This window comes from Pleurodeles waltl, chromosome 1_1 (genome assembly GCF_031143425.1).
Source record: "Pleurodeles waltl isolate 20211129_DDA chromosome 1_1, aPleWal1.hap1.20221129, whole genome shotgun sequence".
Taxonomy (NCBI): Eukaryota; Metazoa; Chordata; class Amphibia; order Caudata; family Salamandridae; genus Pleurodeles; species Pleurodeles waltl.
The window spans coordinates 661384405-661402618 of record NC_090436.1 but is presented as its reverse complement, the minus strand read 5'-3'; the positions used below and the strand labels follow the sequence as shown (position 1 = coordinate 661402618).

At 46.4% G+C, this 18214-nt stretch overlaps 1 protein-coding gene across 1 annotated transcript in view; it reads right to left on the bottom strand.

Annotated features, from left to right (window-relative positions):
- The window catches only part of HSD17B4 (hydroxysteroid 17-beta dehydrogenase 4), a 640476-nt gene that overhangs the window by 84275 nt on the left and 537987 nt on the right, over nt 1-18214 (bottom strand). Inside the window, exon 21 of the mRNA XM_069226895.1 lies at nt 3672-3761. Coding sequence (XP_069082996.1) covers nt 3672-3761 — 90 coding nt within the window. The remainder of the gene's footprint in view (nt 1-3671; nt 3762-18214) is intronic.

Here is an 18214-nt window from a genome sequence, read left to right as displayed (position 1 = left end):
CATATTACCTCATTGAGCATTAATCTCCTTTCTCATACTATAAAGCATTGAAAATACTCCACTACCTCAAGATGAAACACTCTGATGCGACTCTTACAAAAGAGCCACATATCAGCAGAACAATCTCAAAAACTGAGAAGAAACTGGGTAAGCAAGGTGATAGGTAGCATCCCCACTGAGATGAACAGGTGAGACTCACTGCACCAAGAAGTACAAAGCAGTCATACTTTAAGTAAAACCCTCCCTTACACGTTTAAGAGGTGGACTGATCAGACATGCAGGTGCATTTTTGTGAAACTGAAGACAGTAGACAAAATGCCGGTGATAGCCTCTGTACATGCCTCAAACGCACACAAATTGGCCTTCCTTTCTATACTCTAGATTGGCACCACTCCTGTACAGCTGGACAAGGACTGAAAATTGGCTCGTGACCCATTCTTGGACAGGACTGTGCACCCGGACATTCTTAATAGGAACAGCAGGGAAGCACTAACTGATGTGAAGTAGGATCATGATGGAACATATATTGAGAGCCTACTGCATCAGACACAGAGAGCTTGTACTTCTTCTCTTGCCCCTGTGACTCATCATCAAGCACTGACAAAAGACTCATTTAGGGTGCTTTATTACCCCATATTATACGCTTTGTCATCCAAGCGGGTGCGATCACTGAACATGTGCTGATTCAAGAAAGCCTTGATCTAGAGCACACTGCTCACCCGTACTCCGAAACCCCCCAGCCCACTGGTGCGAAACATAATTAATACAGAAATCCCCAGGACAAGAACACTCTAGTACCACACATCAGCACTTTTATAGAAGAGAATGAAGGCTTATTCCTTACAGGTGGGGGCAAGGTTTTGTGAAGGGGCTCTCAGCAGCTGACTATGGAACAGTCTATTAGGTATTGAATAGGGCATTACAACCGCCACCCTTTTCCAAAGTCAAACACCAGCTGGAATCTAAGAAGCTGAGAATACTGGCACTTTGCGCCCTGCCTTCTCCAACATGACCAGAACCTTTCTACTTACGGAAGGAGATACCCTCGCTGGTACATGATTCCCATGTGTGTTTTTTACCAGGCTCCTCGCCTAAGGATTGCCAGAAAGAAACCCTAGACCTCTCGCTGGATGCCAAGAGGATTTCATCATGGGGAATAACACTATCTTTTTCGTACCCACTAGAGGCCAGGTCTTGGACAAAAATGCATCCCCAAAGTTCAATGGCTCTAGGACTGCTCGACAGTCAAGGTTAATTGTAATAGGTTTCTCTCCATAACAATAAATATTGAATGAGATACCCAAGAGGTTGCCCTTTATCTCCCCTTCTGTTCCCACTTGCTGTGGATCAGCTGTTGGCTGGAATACACAAACCTTGGGGACACATTTAAGTTTCACACAGTGGTGGGACAGGTTAAATCATTCCTGTTACAAATACATTTATATTATGGACTTATAATACTTTATTAAATGATGACATGCATTTTCTATGTCCAGATAAATCCAGACATACATTTACCTGGAGCAATGAAATCACTACTCAACTCATTTTCACAAATTACAACATACACTCGTGTTTCCTTATGCATTGTTCATCCATGTCCGCATAATCAAGGATTTTACAAACAGCAATACAGGACCTTTCCTTGAACATACTGAAAGCCAGACACTACATTATTCAACGCGTAAGCCTACGCGGCCATCCTTTCTATACTCTAGATTGACACCGCTCCTGTACTGCTGGGCGGGGACTGGAACTTGGCTCCTGTCTCATTCTTGGACAGGACTGCGCACCCTGACATTCTGGGTGCTTTGCCAACAACTTAGTTTGCATTTTTACCCTCGAAGAACACTGGCCTTTTGCGATTTTAAGGGGATGGCGAAAGCTCAACGTTTATCACTCACCAGCCTATTCACATACAAATTGATGTTTGCTTTGATAAGAGGCCCAGGGAAGGGTGAAGAAATGAAGCATTCTCTTTTTACCAGGAAAAAGTGCAACGGCCTGCAATAGCCCATTTGCATTTGTACATATTCAGGTGTGAATACAGGCTTCGAGGCGTCACAAAACGACGATGTTCTCTAGTGGGGCAGGAGGGGGCGCATAGAAAGCAATAAGTGAACTGGACTATAATGAAGGAGGGAACGCATTTCGAATGTGGCTGGGAATCCTTAGCAAAGAACGGCGCTGGTCAGCTGAGTGACGGACTTCACAGCACTGGAAAACTCGGCCAACAGAGCACTTGTTTGTCATGTAACAATGGATATGGCCATTACACGCTTCCACTGCAAAAAGATATCTCAGCAGAAAATACCGTAAACCACACTGTAAAACCAGCATCCTTATCAGTTTAGGCCTGACTGGTTTAGAGACTTCTACGAGAACAATAACTGGCCCCAAATATGCTGATTTTCCGGGCAGAAGCACACGTTGCAATCTATTAAATAAATGTTTGGCTAATGAATAGTTATCAACACTGCTCATAGCCTAGACCAGGGATTTGCAAAGTGGATCGAGGAGGGCAGGTTTCTTGTCAGATTTTTATGATGTTCACATAAAAGACATTAATACATAATAAATCAAAATGGAGTACCTTTACATAATATGTGGGTATCCTCAAATCCTAGCATAGTTTAGGCTCTCGAGGGTCTACACTGAGCACCAATGAATTAGAGCCACTGGGGTTTGTTTGTATGTCATCAATTACTGAAGGAGGTTCATCACATATGTTCAGTGTACATAAGGCGCAGTTTCTGGGCTGCAAGACAGAGCACTCAATGCTGGATGCGCCAGAAGCAGGCCGGGACACTGTGCCCTATTACTCTATAAATGTGCTGTTTCTTGAGCGGGCATAAACTTGTACTGTCATTGCTGACCACTGTTTGAAGCCATCGGGCTACCTTTCACTGAAGATGGGGACCTGCCCACGCATTCAAAGGTGGGCAGTAATTCCACTGCAGAAGAATGAAAGGAGTGACTGCACCAGCCTGCAGGTGGATGCCTGCAGAGAGGGAGATTGTGGGGGAGGGGGAATATTGTGACCCATGCACCTACCTTGATGTAGTTCCTCAGGGGGTACATTTACTGTGCACCACCTTATAGGAGGCGCACAATCATTATAGCCTGTTAGTGATTTCTTTGCATTGTGCTTCTGTAGTATGGCATGGGCCATGACAAAGGGTTCCCTCAACTATGTCAAACAAATTAGTGGATTTCCCTTATGAATGTTCTGGTGTGCATCTTGCACCAGCGCTAACCTGATTACTGAAGGGGCCGCACAGGCACCTGTAGCCCTCTTTGTAATACCATCATGCCCCAGTGGCACACACGCACACACTTTGTGCCACTTTTTATAATACAGCCCCAGAATGCCAGAGTTATGGGGCACAACAGTACTCCGTGGAGCCCTGCACCCACTGATCTTTCCCATTCCTCACTATCAAAGTTGGAGGCAGAATACTCGAAAAACAAGTTAGTCTCAACAGCAACAATCAATACTTGAAAGTGTAAGTACACACTGTCATCGGTGTCAAGCATTAGCCACATCATTCATTTACTAACTCCTGCAGCTATGCTTTTATGTAAACTGTTAATTGTACGCAATTTTAAAGGAAGAATATCTACACAGTGTGCAACAAAGTCCCAATCTGATGCTCTACTGCCTGTCCTACCTCCGCGAGCTCGTTGGAGGGGGATAGTTGAGCAGCCAACGTGAGGTCCACATATGCACCAGCAATGGCGATCTGTCCAGTCTCTTTGACCTGCAAAAGAAAGAACTGAAATTGCACAGCTGGACTACAAAACGATTTACAAAAAGCAAAATCGAGTGTTTGTTGTGAGACAGCACAGTATGCTTCCTCAAAACCGTCTGTATTCAACAAGAGACACCTCTTTTCAAGAAGTTGGGCACAGTTCAACCCTCTGAACAATTAATTGATTGCTTTTTTAATTGGTTCTTGACCAAGGGGCTGATTCCACACACGACTGTCATCAGCAAACATCTTCCGAAGATCCACAAGACTCATTGAACATTTAGGCTCTTTCTCTATTCTATTTTCTGGCTGAAAATTTGAGAAGAGCCATTACACAACAGCTTTAGACTTACACTGACTTATTCTAGACTTTTATCAGGAAGGCTTCAGACCCATGATGAAAAGCATCATTCCTTCAGTACTCGACCTTAGGTAGTATTGAACACACAAGCTTAATCCAAAAGGATCAGCCTTTATCTACCTTTCTTCTAACAGCTACTTCTTCAATGGCTTAAAGAAGCAGCCAGAATTAATAGTGCAGCTTTACTTTTAATTCAATTGTCAAAGCTTTGCATTTCCACTCTTTTAATCTTTTTTCTTCAGGCAATTGCTAATATTTAGAGATCTGCAATTTCTCTGATCATTTAAAAAAAATATTAGAAGCCTATCATTTGGAGTCTTCGTCTTGATTTAGGCGAATGGCTTTCAGCTCCAAGTGAATGCGTTTTTGTCATCAGGACTGGACTTTGGGAGTGCCTAGCGTTCCAAAACAAGCCATCATACATTTACACAGTCTCTCAGCTTCTACTCTATGACAAAAATGTGACCATCTCTCCTCTAGATTACACTCACTCCTTCAAATCCCTGTAAAGCATCATATCATTTTCAAATACCTTTGCTTTGTCAACTGGATCATTAACAGATCTTATCTTCTATTCTCATAATCAAATTTCTAAACTAACGTACCCACTGCACCCTTACATGATCATCCTCAAACTCGTTAGTCATTTTTACTTCCCATCTAGCCAAATTGGCAGTCATATCATAACGCTACATGCAGATTTGTCTGAGAACTGTTTGCAGCTCTGTCTTAGATTTGAGAGTGATCACCTGGAACTCAAAAAATGTCTCAGATTCTGCTTTTTTACTGTAGCCTAAAACTGAGCTTTCACCTATCTACTCCCTACATATCTTCTATGGATCCATGAAACCCTTCTTGGGTGAATGTGTGTTATATGGATGCTGAATCATATACCATACATTTGTAAAGGGGCACAGAACAATGCAGTAACATGTGTGGGAGGTATTTAGGAGGCAGAGGCAATAATGCTATTCCTGCTGTCCCCTTTTGAGAAGCAGTACCTTTGGACTTCCTGCCTACTGCCCCCTGGTCAATTATTGTGGGATTAACTAGCTGATGCAGTGTGTTTGGTGGCATTGTGGGGCCATTAAGTCTGGAAATGCACAAACAGGGGGCCTAAAAGTATCTGATACCTCTATGGCGTTTAAATAAACAAAGCTACTTTAAATCATGGTTTCATTTGTCTTGTGCAGGGCGCCTCAACCCAGGATTCGATCGAGGAGCTCAGAAAATGCCACGGAAACATTGACAGAATCAAAGTTCTGAGGAGATCTTTCCCAGGAAATGGGAGATGAAAAAGTTGGGTGAGAGGGGGCACTCCGTAGGAGAGGAATCCACTTACTATTAAGAAAGCACTCCTCACTGCAGGCCACCTAATATAGTATATTTTTATCATAACATCTTATTACCATTGAATTGTCACAATCATCTACCTAAGAACTGATGGCGTAACTGTTGTGCAATATGGAATAGCATCAAAAGATCCTAGATGTTTGAGCAAAGAAGGGTTCGTGTTTAAGTTTTTGCAACTGTTTTCCTAAAGTTCCCTCAACAACATCCAGGTAACAAAATGCAAGACCAGCTGCTTTTATAAAAGATTTGTTAGAGAGGGAAGGGAAAATTAGGCAATGCAACGCTGTCTACAAATACTTCAAGAAAAAGCCTCTGGTATGTTCCAGAGAAGCACATCATAAATGTGGAATAATATGGCACTGACTACCTAACACAACCCAATTCTACAGGGAGACTATGGAATCCTACCTGCATGCCTTAGAAAGACGATGCTTCCACCTTCTCCACACAACATCCAGTACTCATGGTAGTAAACATTATAAATCTTTGACAAGGTATTTGTCCACTTTAACCGATTAGGGACTTCTTTGCTCCAAGGCGACTCATTCTGTGATGCACAATTTCCGCATTAAATGGGTCAACAAGATTCAGCTGGAGATTATCTTTAATCAGTGTGTTGTTGACGGGTTTCCTCCACTAAGCTAAGAACGATTGTTGGGAGGAGACCAGGAGCCTGATTTAGAACTTTGCGGATGGGTTACTCCGTCACAACGGTGACAGATATCCCCTCCACTGAAATCGAAATCACATTATATTCTATGGGATTTCGATTTTGGCAGACAGGATGTTAGTCACTGTTGTGATGGAGTAACCCGTCTGCCGAGTTCTAAATCAGGCCCCAGATGTCCTTGAGGTGTACCAGCAAGGTGTAACTTGACAAATGTGTGACCACAAAGCCACTCATCTATCTCCTCCATGGGCTGCTCCATAGCTTGGCGCAAGGAGCCCACCAAGAACACGCTGATCAAAGCGAATCTCCATTTAAGAGGAGGACCTATCAGTACCAGTCAGTATGGTATGTATGTGTGCTTGCATGAAGTGGATGAGCGACACGTAGAATTTTGGGAATTCAGTATGCCTGGTCCTGAAGAAAGCCACTGACCCTTAAGATCATATGGCTGAACAATGTCGACCCATTTGATGCAGGCGTATTGACAACTCTGTGGCATTACCATATATATATAGGTTTTAATTATTCTATCTACCATAGCAGTTAAATAAAGATAGATCTTTGTAAGGGCTAATGGGATTTTTAACTTTTTGTCCGTTTTGTGTGGATCCCACCCCGTCATCCATCTAGATAAGCTCACAAGTATTGCACTGGAGTAACCGACCCACCACTACAGAATGCGGTGATGGGTGAGGATGGCCGATGATGAAGCATGACACCCAGGTGGTGAGTGAGGCCATACCTTTCAAATTTCTGAATTTGGTTTGATCATGCATTTATTTTTCTCAATCCAATGGCATTTGGTAGGTTTATGGGACTCCCGGAAGTTTAGGTAAGATCCTATGGTAACCTACATGTGCCTTATTAGCTCTTATATGTAACTGTCTTCTCTAATCAATACTTCAAGTAGATTCTGCACGTGAAGAAAGACACCACACTAATGCACTAAAATGCCTGATGCCTGGGGTGCCAGAGAGCTGATGTGCAAGATGCCCGCATTTGTGTGAGGCTCCGGCAGTCCAGGGACAAAATACGCCTTCATCCTGTCTCACTGGCCCTCACCCAAGCTCATGTCAGGGACTACACTCCAGCTACCTTCTCAGGGGGGAGAGCCGGCCCTACGACGGGGTGAAAGATCGCCCTAAGAACATCAGAGCTGCATCGAAACACTCCAGGGTTTGAGAACCACCAAACCTCATAGCTTGTGGCCTGCTTTGCGGCGGGCTTGGGACCTGTGAAAATGTGGGTGTGTCAGCCCCCCCTCTGGGCATGGGTTTGGTTGGTGGGTCTGGGAGGGGAAAGAACTGAGATGTGGACAGCTCTGACAGTCAGTGGTGTGAGCTACCCCGGGTCTGCAGGGGCAGACTGCAAATGAAAGCAATGAATTGAAGTGAACTTCAAGCCCCCGTGCCTATCCCTGCCTCCTTTCTTTAATGGTCACAATGTGCCTTACGTGTCAATGGCCTATTCGCTACCGCATGGTGACAAAGGATCCTGGTACTGGAGGCTTGCCATCACACATGGCCTGCAAATCAGGCCTGTAAACGCTGTAACAGAGGTACTATCTGTGGTGACAACGGGCCCTTGGGCCCTATGCCGGTGGAGACCGTCGCCCCACCTGGGGCATGCTAAAGCTAGGGCGCCTGAACTGGTTGTGGACTCCAGTTCCAGCGTTCTAGCCCCACGCCCTGTATCTCAGCGCACAACATGTATGCTCTAAGGTCCACACACAGTTCACATATACTGCCTAGTTTTGCAGTACTGCCTCACAACACCTCCATGACACTACCCTGGACCATGACCTCTTGGCCATATGGCGAGTTTGTAACCCCATAGTCAAGGAGGGCACATTCCATCAAGTACATGGGAGCTGGTCTCTACTGGATAACTGGGTGGTCTCTAGAAAGGTGGGGCCACTTGTGAGTGAGATCAGCCACTTAGCGTGCACCTTTTTCGACCACTCCTTGGTTATACTCACACTGCCTATCCCCTCACTTATGACGCTCAGTGCTTCTCCCCACCCATGCTGCTTGATCATCATTTTAAAGAGTTACTGTAGGAAGGTAGCCTCTTTCTAGCCTTGTTACCCCCACTTTTGGCCTGTTTGTGAGTATATGTCAGGGTGTTTTTACTGTCTCACTGGAATCCTGCTAGCCAGGGCCCAGTGCTCATAGTGAAAACCCTATGTTGTCAGTGTGTTTGATATGTGTCACTGGGATCCTGCTAGCCAGGACCCCAGTGCTCAAAGTATTCCCTGTACGTGTTCCCTGTGTGGTGCCTAACTGTATCACTGAGGCTCTGCTAACCAGAACCTCAGTGTTTATGCTCTCTCTGCTTTTAAAATTGTCACTGCAGGCTAGTGACTAATTTTACCAATTCTGATTGGCACACTGGAACACCCTTATAATTCCCTGGTATATGGTACCTAGGTACCCAGGGTATTGGGGTTCCAGGAGATCCCTATGGGCTGCAGCATTTCTTTTGCCACCCATAGGGAGCTCAGACAATTCTTACACAGGACTGCCACTGCAGCCTGAGTGAAATAACGTCCACGTTATTTCACAGCCATTTTACACTACACATAAGTAACTTATAAGTCACCTATATGTCTAACCCTCACTTAGTGAAGGTTAGGTGCAAAGTTACTTAGTGTGAGGGCACCCCGGCACTAGCCAAGGTGACCCCACATTGTTCAGGGCAAATTCCCCGGACTTTGTGAGTGCGGGGACACCATTACTCGCATGAACTACATATAGGTCAATACCTATATGTAGCGTCACAATGGTAACTCCAAACATGGCCATGTAACATGCCTAGGATCATGGAATTGTCACCCCAATACCAGAAAGGTATTGGGTGACAATTCCATGCATCCCCGGGGCTTCAGCATAGAGCCCGGGTACTGCCAAACGAACTCTCTGTGGTTTTCTCTGCAGCTACCGCTGCTGCCAACCCTCAGACAGGTTTCTGCCCCCCTGGGGCCTGGGCAGCCCAGTCCCAGGAAGGCAGAACAAAGGATTTCCTCTGAGAGAGGGTGTTACACCCTCTCCCTTTGTAAATAGGTGTTAAGGGCCTGAGAGGAGTAGCCTCTCCTGGCCTCTGGAAATGCTTTGAAGGGCACAGATGGTGCCCTCCATGCATTAGCCAGTCTACACCGGTTCAGGGATCCCCCCAGCCCTGCTCTGGCGCGGAACTGGACAAAGGAAAGGGGAGTGACCACTCCCCTGACCAGCACCTCCCCTGGGGAGGTGCCCAGAGCTCCTCCAGTGTGTCCCAGACCTCTGCCATCTTGAATGCAGAGGTGTGAGGGCACAATGGAGACCTCTGAGTGGCCAGTGCCAGCAGCTGACGTCAGAGACCCCTCCTGATAGGTGCTTACCTCTCTCTGTAGCCAATCCTCCTATGAGGGCTATTTAGGGTCTCTCCTGTGGGTTTCTCTTCAGATAACAAATGCAAGAGCTCACGAGAGTTCCTCTGCACTTCCCTCTTCGACTTCTGCCAAGGATCGACCGCGGACTGCTCCAGGATGCCTGCAAAACCACAACAAAGTAGCAAGAAGACTACCAGCAACATTGTAGCGCCTCATCCTGCCGGCTTTCTCGACTGTTTCCTGGTGGTGCATGCTCTGAGGGCTGTCTGCCTTCACCCTGCACTGGAAGCCAAGAAGAAATCTCCAGTGGGTCGACGGAATCTTTCCCCTGCCAACGCAGGCACCAAACTTCTGCATCACCGGTCCTCTGGGTTCCCTCTTATCTTGACAAGCGTGGTCCCTGGAACACAGGAGCTGGATTTAAGTGTCCCCGACAGTCCAGTGGCCCTTCTGTCCAAATTTGGTGGAGGTAAGTCCTTGCCTCCCCACGCCAGACAGTAATCCTGTGTACTGCGTGAAATGCAGCTGCTAGGGCTTCTGTGCACTATTGCAAGACTTCCTTCGTGCACAGCCTAGCCCAGGTCCCCAGCACCCAGTCCTGCATTGCCCAACTCGCTGAGTTGGACTCCGACTCCGTGGGACCCTCTTTTGTTGTGCTGAGTCGACCATCATCCTCAGATCTTCTGAACGCCTGTTCAGGAGCTTCTGCGGGTGCTGCATGCTTCTGCGTGGGCTCTCTGTGTTGCTGATCGCCCCCTCCGTCTCCTCCTCCAAGGGGCGACCTCCTGGTCCTTCCTGGGCCCTGGCAGCACCCAAAACCTTCAACTGCGACTCTTGCAGCTAGCAAGGCTTGTTTGCGGTCTTTCTGCATGGAAACAACTCTGCATCCTCCAGCACACTGTGGGACATCTTCTGACCAAAGGAGAAGTTCCTGGCACCTTCCGTTGTTGCCGAATCTTCGGCTTCTTCCACTCGGAGGCAGCCCTTTTGCACCTTCATCCGGGGTTTAGTGGGCCTGCCCCCCCCCCAGACACTTCCGTGACTCTTGGACTTGGTCCCCTTCCTTTGCAGGTCCTCAGGTCCAGGAATCCGTCTTCAGTGCTTTGCAGTCAGTTGTTGTCTTTGCAGAATCCCCTATCTCGACTTTACTGTCTTTCTGGGGTAGTAGGGTAACTTTACTCCTACTTTTCAGGGTCTTGGGGTGGGGTATCTTGGACACCCTTAGTGTTTTCTCACACTTCCAGCGACCCTCTACACACTACACTAGGGCTTTCGTGGTTCGCATTCCACTTTTGGAGTATATGGTTTGTGTTGCCCCTAGGCGTATTGTCTCCTATTGCATTCTATTGTGTTCTACAGTGTTTGCACTACTTTTCTAACTGTTTACTTACCTGATTTTGGTTTGTGTGTCTATTTTGTGTATATTACTTACCTCCTAAGGGAGTATATTCTCTGAGATACTTCTGGCATATTGTCACTAAAATAAAGTACCTTTATTTTTAGTAACTAGGAGTATTGTGTTTTCTTATGATATAGTGCTAAGTGATATAAGTGGTATAGTAGTAGCTTTGCATGTCTCCTAGTTCAGCCTAAGCTGCTCTGCTATAGCTACCTCTATCAGCCTAAGCTGCTAGAACACTTCTAATCTACTAATAAGGGATAACTGGACCTGGCACAAGGTGTAAGTACCACTAGGTACCCACTATAAGCCAGGCCAGCCTCCTACATTGTCTGCTTACGCATGGTTACCGAGCAGTGTCCTGTCATTAGAAACCTACTGCATTAGGAGGTGAACCATTGGGTTTTGAGTTGCCTGCGCAAAGCAAATGACATCCATCAAGGGAAGACTGATAAAGTGCTTGTTCCAGTTAAAAGGTGTCAGGTGAAAGAATGAATGTCCACCCGGACCCTCTTACTTCATCCGATGAACAGAGGAGTGTCTACGCTGAAGGCAATGTCTAACTTTTCACTGAAAATACTTTGGACCTTTCTTGTGAGCTTAACAATGAATTATAATAAAATCTCCTAAACAAGACTATTAGCCACTGACGGCCAGTGCAGCTTAACTAACTGACAGGACATATGTTTTGAGTTACGCAAGGCAAGCAAAATGACTGCTAGTTACCCACTATTTCTATTGAAGAAAACTAAGGAATCTGTACCACACTTGCTCAAGGGCTGCATCTTAAAGAAGTCCAAGGGAACCCCATAAAATGATCTCTATCTTTCACATGATAACAGACCAAACAGTAGCCATGGTGTTAAACTTTCCCTTATAAATAAGTGTGAGAAAGTAGCCTCTTTCTAGCCTTGTTACCCCCACTTTTGGCCTGTTTGTGAGTGTATGTCAGGATGTTTGTCACTGTTTTCACTGTCTCACTGGGATCCTGATGGCTAGGCCCCAGTGCTCATAGTGAAAACACTATGTTTTCAGTATGTTTGTTATGTGTCACTGGGACCCTGCTAGTCAGGACCCCAGTGCTCATAAGGTTGTGGCCTATATGTATGTGTCACTGGGACCCTGTCACACAGGGCCCCAGTGCTCATAGGTGTGCATGTATGTGTTCCCTGTGTGGTGCCTAACTGTCTCACTGAGGCTCTGCTAACCAGAACCTCAGTGGTTATGCTCTCTCATTACTTTTAAATTGTCACTAACAGGCTAGTGACCAATTTTACCAATTTACATTGGCTTACTGGAACACCCTTATAATTCCCTAGTATATGGTACTAAGGTACCCAGGGTATTGGGGTTCCAGGAGATCCCTATGGGCTGCAGCATCTCTTTTGCCACCCATGGGGAGCTCTGACAATTCTTACACAGGCCTGCCACTGCAGCCTGAGTGAAATAACGTCCACGTTATTTCACAGCCATTTTACACTGCACTTAAGTAACTTATAAGTCACCTATATGTCTAACCTTTACCTGGTAAAGGTTAGGTGCAAAGTTACTTAGTGTGTGGGCACCCTGGCACTAGCCAAGGTGCCCCCACATTGTTCAGAGCCAATTCCCTGAACTTTGTGAGTGCGGGGACACCATTACACGCGTGCACTACATATAGGTCACTACCTATATGTAGCTTCACAATGGTAACTCCGAAAATGGCCATGTAACATGTCTATGATCATGGAATTGCCCCCTCTATGCCATCCTGGCATAGTTGGCACAATCCCATGATCCCAGTGGTCTGTAGCACAGACCCTGGTACTGCCAAACTGCCCTTCCTGGGGTTTCACTGCAGCTGCTGCCAACCCCTCAGACAGGCAGCTGCCCTCCTGGGGTCCAGCCAGGCCTGGCCCAGGATGGCAGAACAAAGAACTTCCTCTGAGAGAGGGTGTGACACCCTCTCCCTTTGGAAAATGGTGTGAAGGCAGGGGAGGAGTAGCCTCCCCCAGCCTCTGGAAATGCTTTGTTGGGCACAGAGGTGCCCAATTCTGCATAAGCCAGTCTACACCGGTTCAGGGACCCCTTAGCCCCTGCTCTGGCGCGAAACTGGACAAAGGAAAGGGGAGTGACCACTCCCCTGACCTGCACCTCCCCTGGGAGGTGTCCAGAGCTCCTCCAGTGTGCTCCAGACCTCTGCCATCTTGGAAACAGAGGTGCTGCTGGCACACTGGACTGCTCTGAGTGGCCAGTGCCACCAGGTGACGTCAGAGACTCCTGCTGATAGGCTCCTTCAGGTGTTAGTAGCCTATCCTCTCTCCTAGGTAGCCAAACCCTCTTTTCTGGCTATTTAGGATCTCTGTCTCTGGGGAAACTTTAGATAACGAATGCATGAGCTCAGCCGAGTTCCTCTGCATCTCTCTCTTCACCTTCTGATAAGGAAACGACTGCTGACCGCGCTGGAAGCCTGCAAACCTGCAACATAGTAGCAAAGACGACTACTGCAACTCTGTAACGCTGATCCTGCCGCCTTCTCGACTGTTTTCCTGCTTGTGCATGCTGTGGGGGTAGCCTGCCTCCTCTCTGCACCAGAAGCTCCGAAGAAATCTCCCGTGGGTCGACGGAATCTTCCCCCTGCAACCGCAGGCACCAAAAAGCTGCATTACCGGTCCCTTGGGTCTCCTCTCAGCACGACGAGCGAGGTCCCTCGAATCCAGCGACGCTGTCCAAGTGACCCCCAAAGTCCAGTGACTCTTCAGCCCAAGTTTGGTGGAGGTAAGTCTTTGCCTCACCTCGCTGGGCTGCATTGCTGGGAACCGCGACTTTGCAGCTACTCCGGCCCCTGTGCACTTCCGGCGGAAATCCTTTGTGCACAGCCAAGCCTGGGTCCACGGCACTCTAACCTGCATTGCACGACTTTCTAAGTTGGTCTCCGGCGACGTGGGACTCCTTTGTGCAACTTCGGCGAGCACCGTTTCACGCATCCTCGTAGTGCCTGTTTCTGGCACTTCTCCGGGTGCTACCTGCTTCAGTGAGGGCTCTTTGTCTTGCTCGACGTCCCCTCTCTCTTCAGGTCCAATTTGCGACCTCCTGGTCCCTCCTGGGCCCCAGCAGCGTCCAAAAACGCCAAACGCACGATTTGCGTGTAGCAAGGCTTGTTGGCGTCCTTCCGGCGGGAAAACACTTCTGCACGACTCTCCAAGGCGAGAGGGATCCGTCCACCAAAGGGGAAGTCTCTAGCCCTTTTCGTTCCTGCAGAAACCTCAGCTTCTTCTGTCCAGTCGAAGCTTCTTTGCACCCGCAGCTGGCATTTCCTGGGCATCTGCCCATCTCCGACTTGCTTGTGACTTTTGGACTTGGTCCCCTTGTTCCACAGGTACCCTAGATTGGAAATCCACAGTTGTTGCATTGCTGGTTTGTGTCTTTCCTGCATTATTCCTCTAACACGACTATTTTGTCCTTAGGGGAACTTTAGTGCACTTTGCACTCACTTTTCAGGGTCTTGGGGAGGGTTATTTTTCTAACTCTCACTATTTTCTAATAGTCCCAGCGACCCTCTACAAGGTCACATAGGTTTGGGGTCCATTCGTGGTTCGCATTCCACTTTTGGAGTATATGGTTTGTGTTGCCCCTATCCCTATGTTTCCCCATTGCATCCTATTGTAACTATACATTGTTTGCACGGTTTTCTAAGACTATACTGCATATTTTTTGCTATTGTGTATATATATCTTGTGTATATTTCCTATCCTCTCACTGAGGGTACACTCTAAGATACTTTGGCATATTGTCATAAAAATAAAGTACCTTTATTTTTAGTATAACTGTGTATTGTGTTTTCTTATGATATTGTGCATATGACACTAAGTGGTACTGTAGTAGCTTCACACGTCTCCTAGTTCAGCCTAAGCTGCTCTGCTAAGCTACCATTATCTATCAGCCTAAGTTGCTAGACACCCTATACACTAATAAGGGATAACTGGGCCTGGTGCAAGGTGCAAGTACCCCTTGGTACTCACTACAAGCCAGTCCAGCCTCCTACATTGGTTGTGCAGTGGTGGGATAAGTGCTTGAGACTACTTACCACTCTTGTAATTGTACTTTTCATAAGAGAAAAATATACAAAACAAGGTCAGTGTATATACACATAGCCAAAAAGTTTTGCATTTCCTCTTTTCACTCTTTTCTAAGTGCTGAAAAGTACTCCTAAACTTTCAAAAAGTTCTTAAAAGTTTAAAAAGTTTTTTTTCTGTCTTTCCAAAAAGTTCTGAAAACTTTTGTCTCTTTCTCTATCACTTTAACTCTCTCTAAGAAATGTCTGGCACAGGCCAAAGTGTTGATCTGTCCAAACTTGCATATGACAACCTTAGCTGGAAAAGAGCAAGCGAGTCTCTGTATAGAGAGAGGTTTGAGTGTAGGGAAGAATCCTGCCTTGGAACTGTTAATTAACATGCTTAGAGAACAGGATAAGGCCAGAGGTGGCCCATCTGTTGAAAAAGTACCTAATAGTTCCCAATCTGATTCAGGGACTCCCCCAGGAAAAGATTCAGGAAAGAAACTTCCTAGCCTGCCCATTACTAGACAATCTAGTAATGATGATGAGCCACACCAAATAAATAGTGTTGTCTCACATCATAGCAAAAGCATTTATTCTCACCATACTGGTAGTAATGTTTCTGTAAACCAAGCTGTTAAGTTGGCTTCTGTAAGGGACAGGTCTCCTTCTGTTCATTCCCATCATAGCTCTGTTTCTAGAAATGTCCCTCCCACCAACCCTGATGACAGAATGTTAGAGAGGGAACTCAATAAGTTGAGGGTGGAACAAACCAGACTGAAGCTTAAAAAGCAACAGCTGGATTTGGATAGACAGTCTTTTGAATTAGAGAAGGAAAGACAGAAGTTGGGTTTAGATACCCATGGTGGCAGCAGCAGTATTCCCCATAGTCATCCTGCAAAAGAGCATGATTCCAGGAATCTGCAGAAGATAGTTCCCCCTTATAAGGAGGGGGATGACATTAACAAGTGGTTTGCTGCACTTGAGAGGGCCTGTGTTGTACAGGATGTCCCTCAAAGGCAGTGGGCTGCTATCCTATGGCTATCATTTAGTGGAAAAGGTAGGGATAGGCTCCTTACTGTGAAAGAAAATGACGCTAATAATTTCCAAGTTCTTAAGAATGCACTCCTGGATGGTTATGGCTTAACCACTGAACAGTACAGGATAAAGTTCAGAGAGACCAAAAAGGAGTCTTCACAAGACTGGGTTGATTTCATTGACCATTCAGTGAAGGCCTTGGAGGGGTGGTTACATGGCAGTAAAGTTACTGATTATGAAAGCCTGTATAACACAATCCTGAGAGATCATATACTTAATAATTGTGTGTCTGATTTGTTGCACCAGTACCTGGTAGACTCTGATCTGACCTCTCCCCAAGAATTGGGAAAGAAGGCAGACAAATGGGTCAGAACAAGGGTGAACAGAAAAGTTCATACAGGGGGTGACAAAGATGGCAATAAGAAGAAAGATGGTGAAAAATCTCAAGATAACCATGGGGATAAGGGTAAAACCAAAGATCCCACTTCAAATCTTAAACACTCTTCAGAGGGTGGGGATAAAACAAATTCTTCCTCTTCTTCCCAACCTGCACACATTAAAAAGCCTTGGTGCTTTGTGTGTAAAAATAGAGGCCATAGGCCAGGGGATAAGTCCTGTCCAGGTAAACCCCCTGAGCCTACCACCACTAATACATCAAGCTCTAGTGCCCCTAGCAGTAGTGGTACTAGTGGTGGGACTGCTGGCAACAGTCAAGCAAAGGGTGTAGTTGGGTTCACTTATGGTTCCATAGTGGAAACTGATGTAATCAGTCCCAAGACAGTTTCTGTCACACCTAGTGGCATTGGCCTTGCCACACTGGCTGCTTGTCCCCTTACAATGGAGAAGTACAGGCAGACAGTTTCAATAAATGGTGTTGAGGCCTTGGCCTACAGGGACACAGGTGCCAGTTTCACTTTGGTGACTGAAAACCTAGTGCCTCCTGAACAACACATCATTGGACAACAGTATAAGATTATTGATGTCCATAACTCCACTAAGTTTCTTCCCTTAGCTATAATTCAGTTTAGTTGGGGTGGAGTTACTGGCCCTAAGCAGGTGGTGGTATCACCTAGCTTACCTGTAGACTGTCTCTTAGGTAATGACCTAGAGGCCTCAGGTTGGGCTGATGTAGAGTTTTATGCCCATGCAGCCATGCTGGGCATCCCTGAGGAATTGTTCCCTCTCATTTCAAGTGAAATGAAAAAGCAAAGGAGAGAAGGCCTGAAAACTCAGGATCCCTCTCCATCAACAGGTAAAAAGGGTATCACAGTATCCCCTAACCACCCTACCATTCAGGATACCATTCCTGTGGTGGGAGAAACCTCTCCTGGGGTGGCACCTGTTCCAAGGGAATCATCAGCTGGCATAGCTGGACTCCCTGAGGTAGAAGTACCTCTCTGTGGGATAACTAACATTGGTGACAAAAAGAGCACCATTTTAGTTAACATGGAGCATCCCTCCAACCCTCCCAGAGAAACTTTAGTGCAGAAACCCTGTACTGCCTCACAACACTTAGGACAGCATCCCTGCCCTAGTGTGGAGCTCATAGGACAGCATCCCTGCCCTGCTCCAACTCAAGAGAAACAGCATCCCTGTTCTCTCTTCCAGCCAAATGGACAAAGTTTTTGCCCAGCTATGGCTTTACTGAGACAGCATCCCTGTCTGGCATTTCCATCATTACAAATAGGTTCAGTGGATAATTCCCACTGCTCTAAACTAAAACTTACTGATAGAAACTCTGAAAATACATCCTCACATTGTTGGTTAGCTAAAAAACTTCAAACAGGGTGGTTTACATCCCCACAGGGAAGTAACCATATAGTGGATGATAAAGGGAGTAACCAGTCTATTGCAGAGCTACTCTCTACTTATCACCACTTAGACAATAAAGTCTCAACTGGCCAAGGTTAGCCTTATTGTCCTTCGTTTGGGGGGGGGGGGGGGTTGTGTGAGAAAGTAGCCTCTTTCTAGCCTTGTTACCCCCACTTTTGGCCTGTTTGTGAGTGTATGTCAGGATGTTTGTCACTGTTTTCACTGTCTCACTGGGATCCTGATGGCTAGGCCCCAGTGCTCATAGTGAAAACACTATGTTTTCAGTATGTTTGTTATGTGTCATTGGGACTCTGCTAGTCAGGACCCCAGTGCTCATAAGGTTGTGGCCTATATGTATGTGTCACTGGGACCCTGTCACACAGGGCCCCAGTGCTCATAGGTGTGCATGTATGTGTTCCCTGT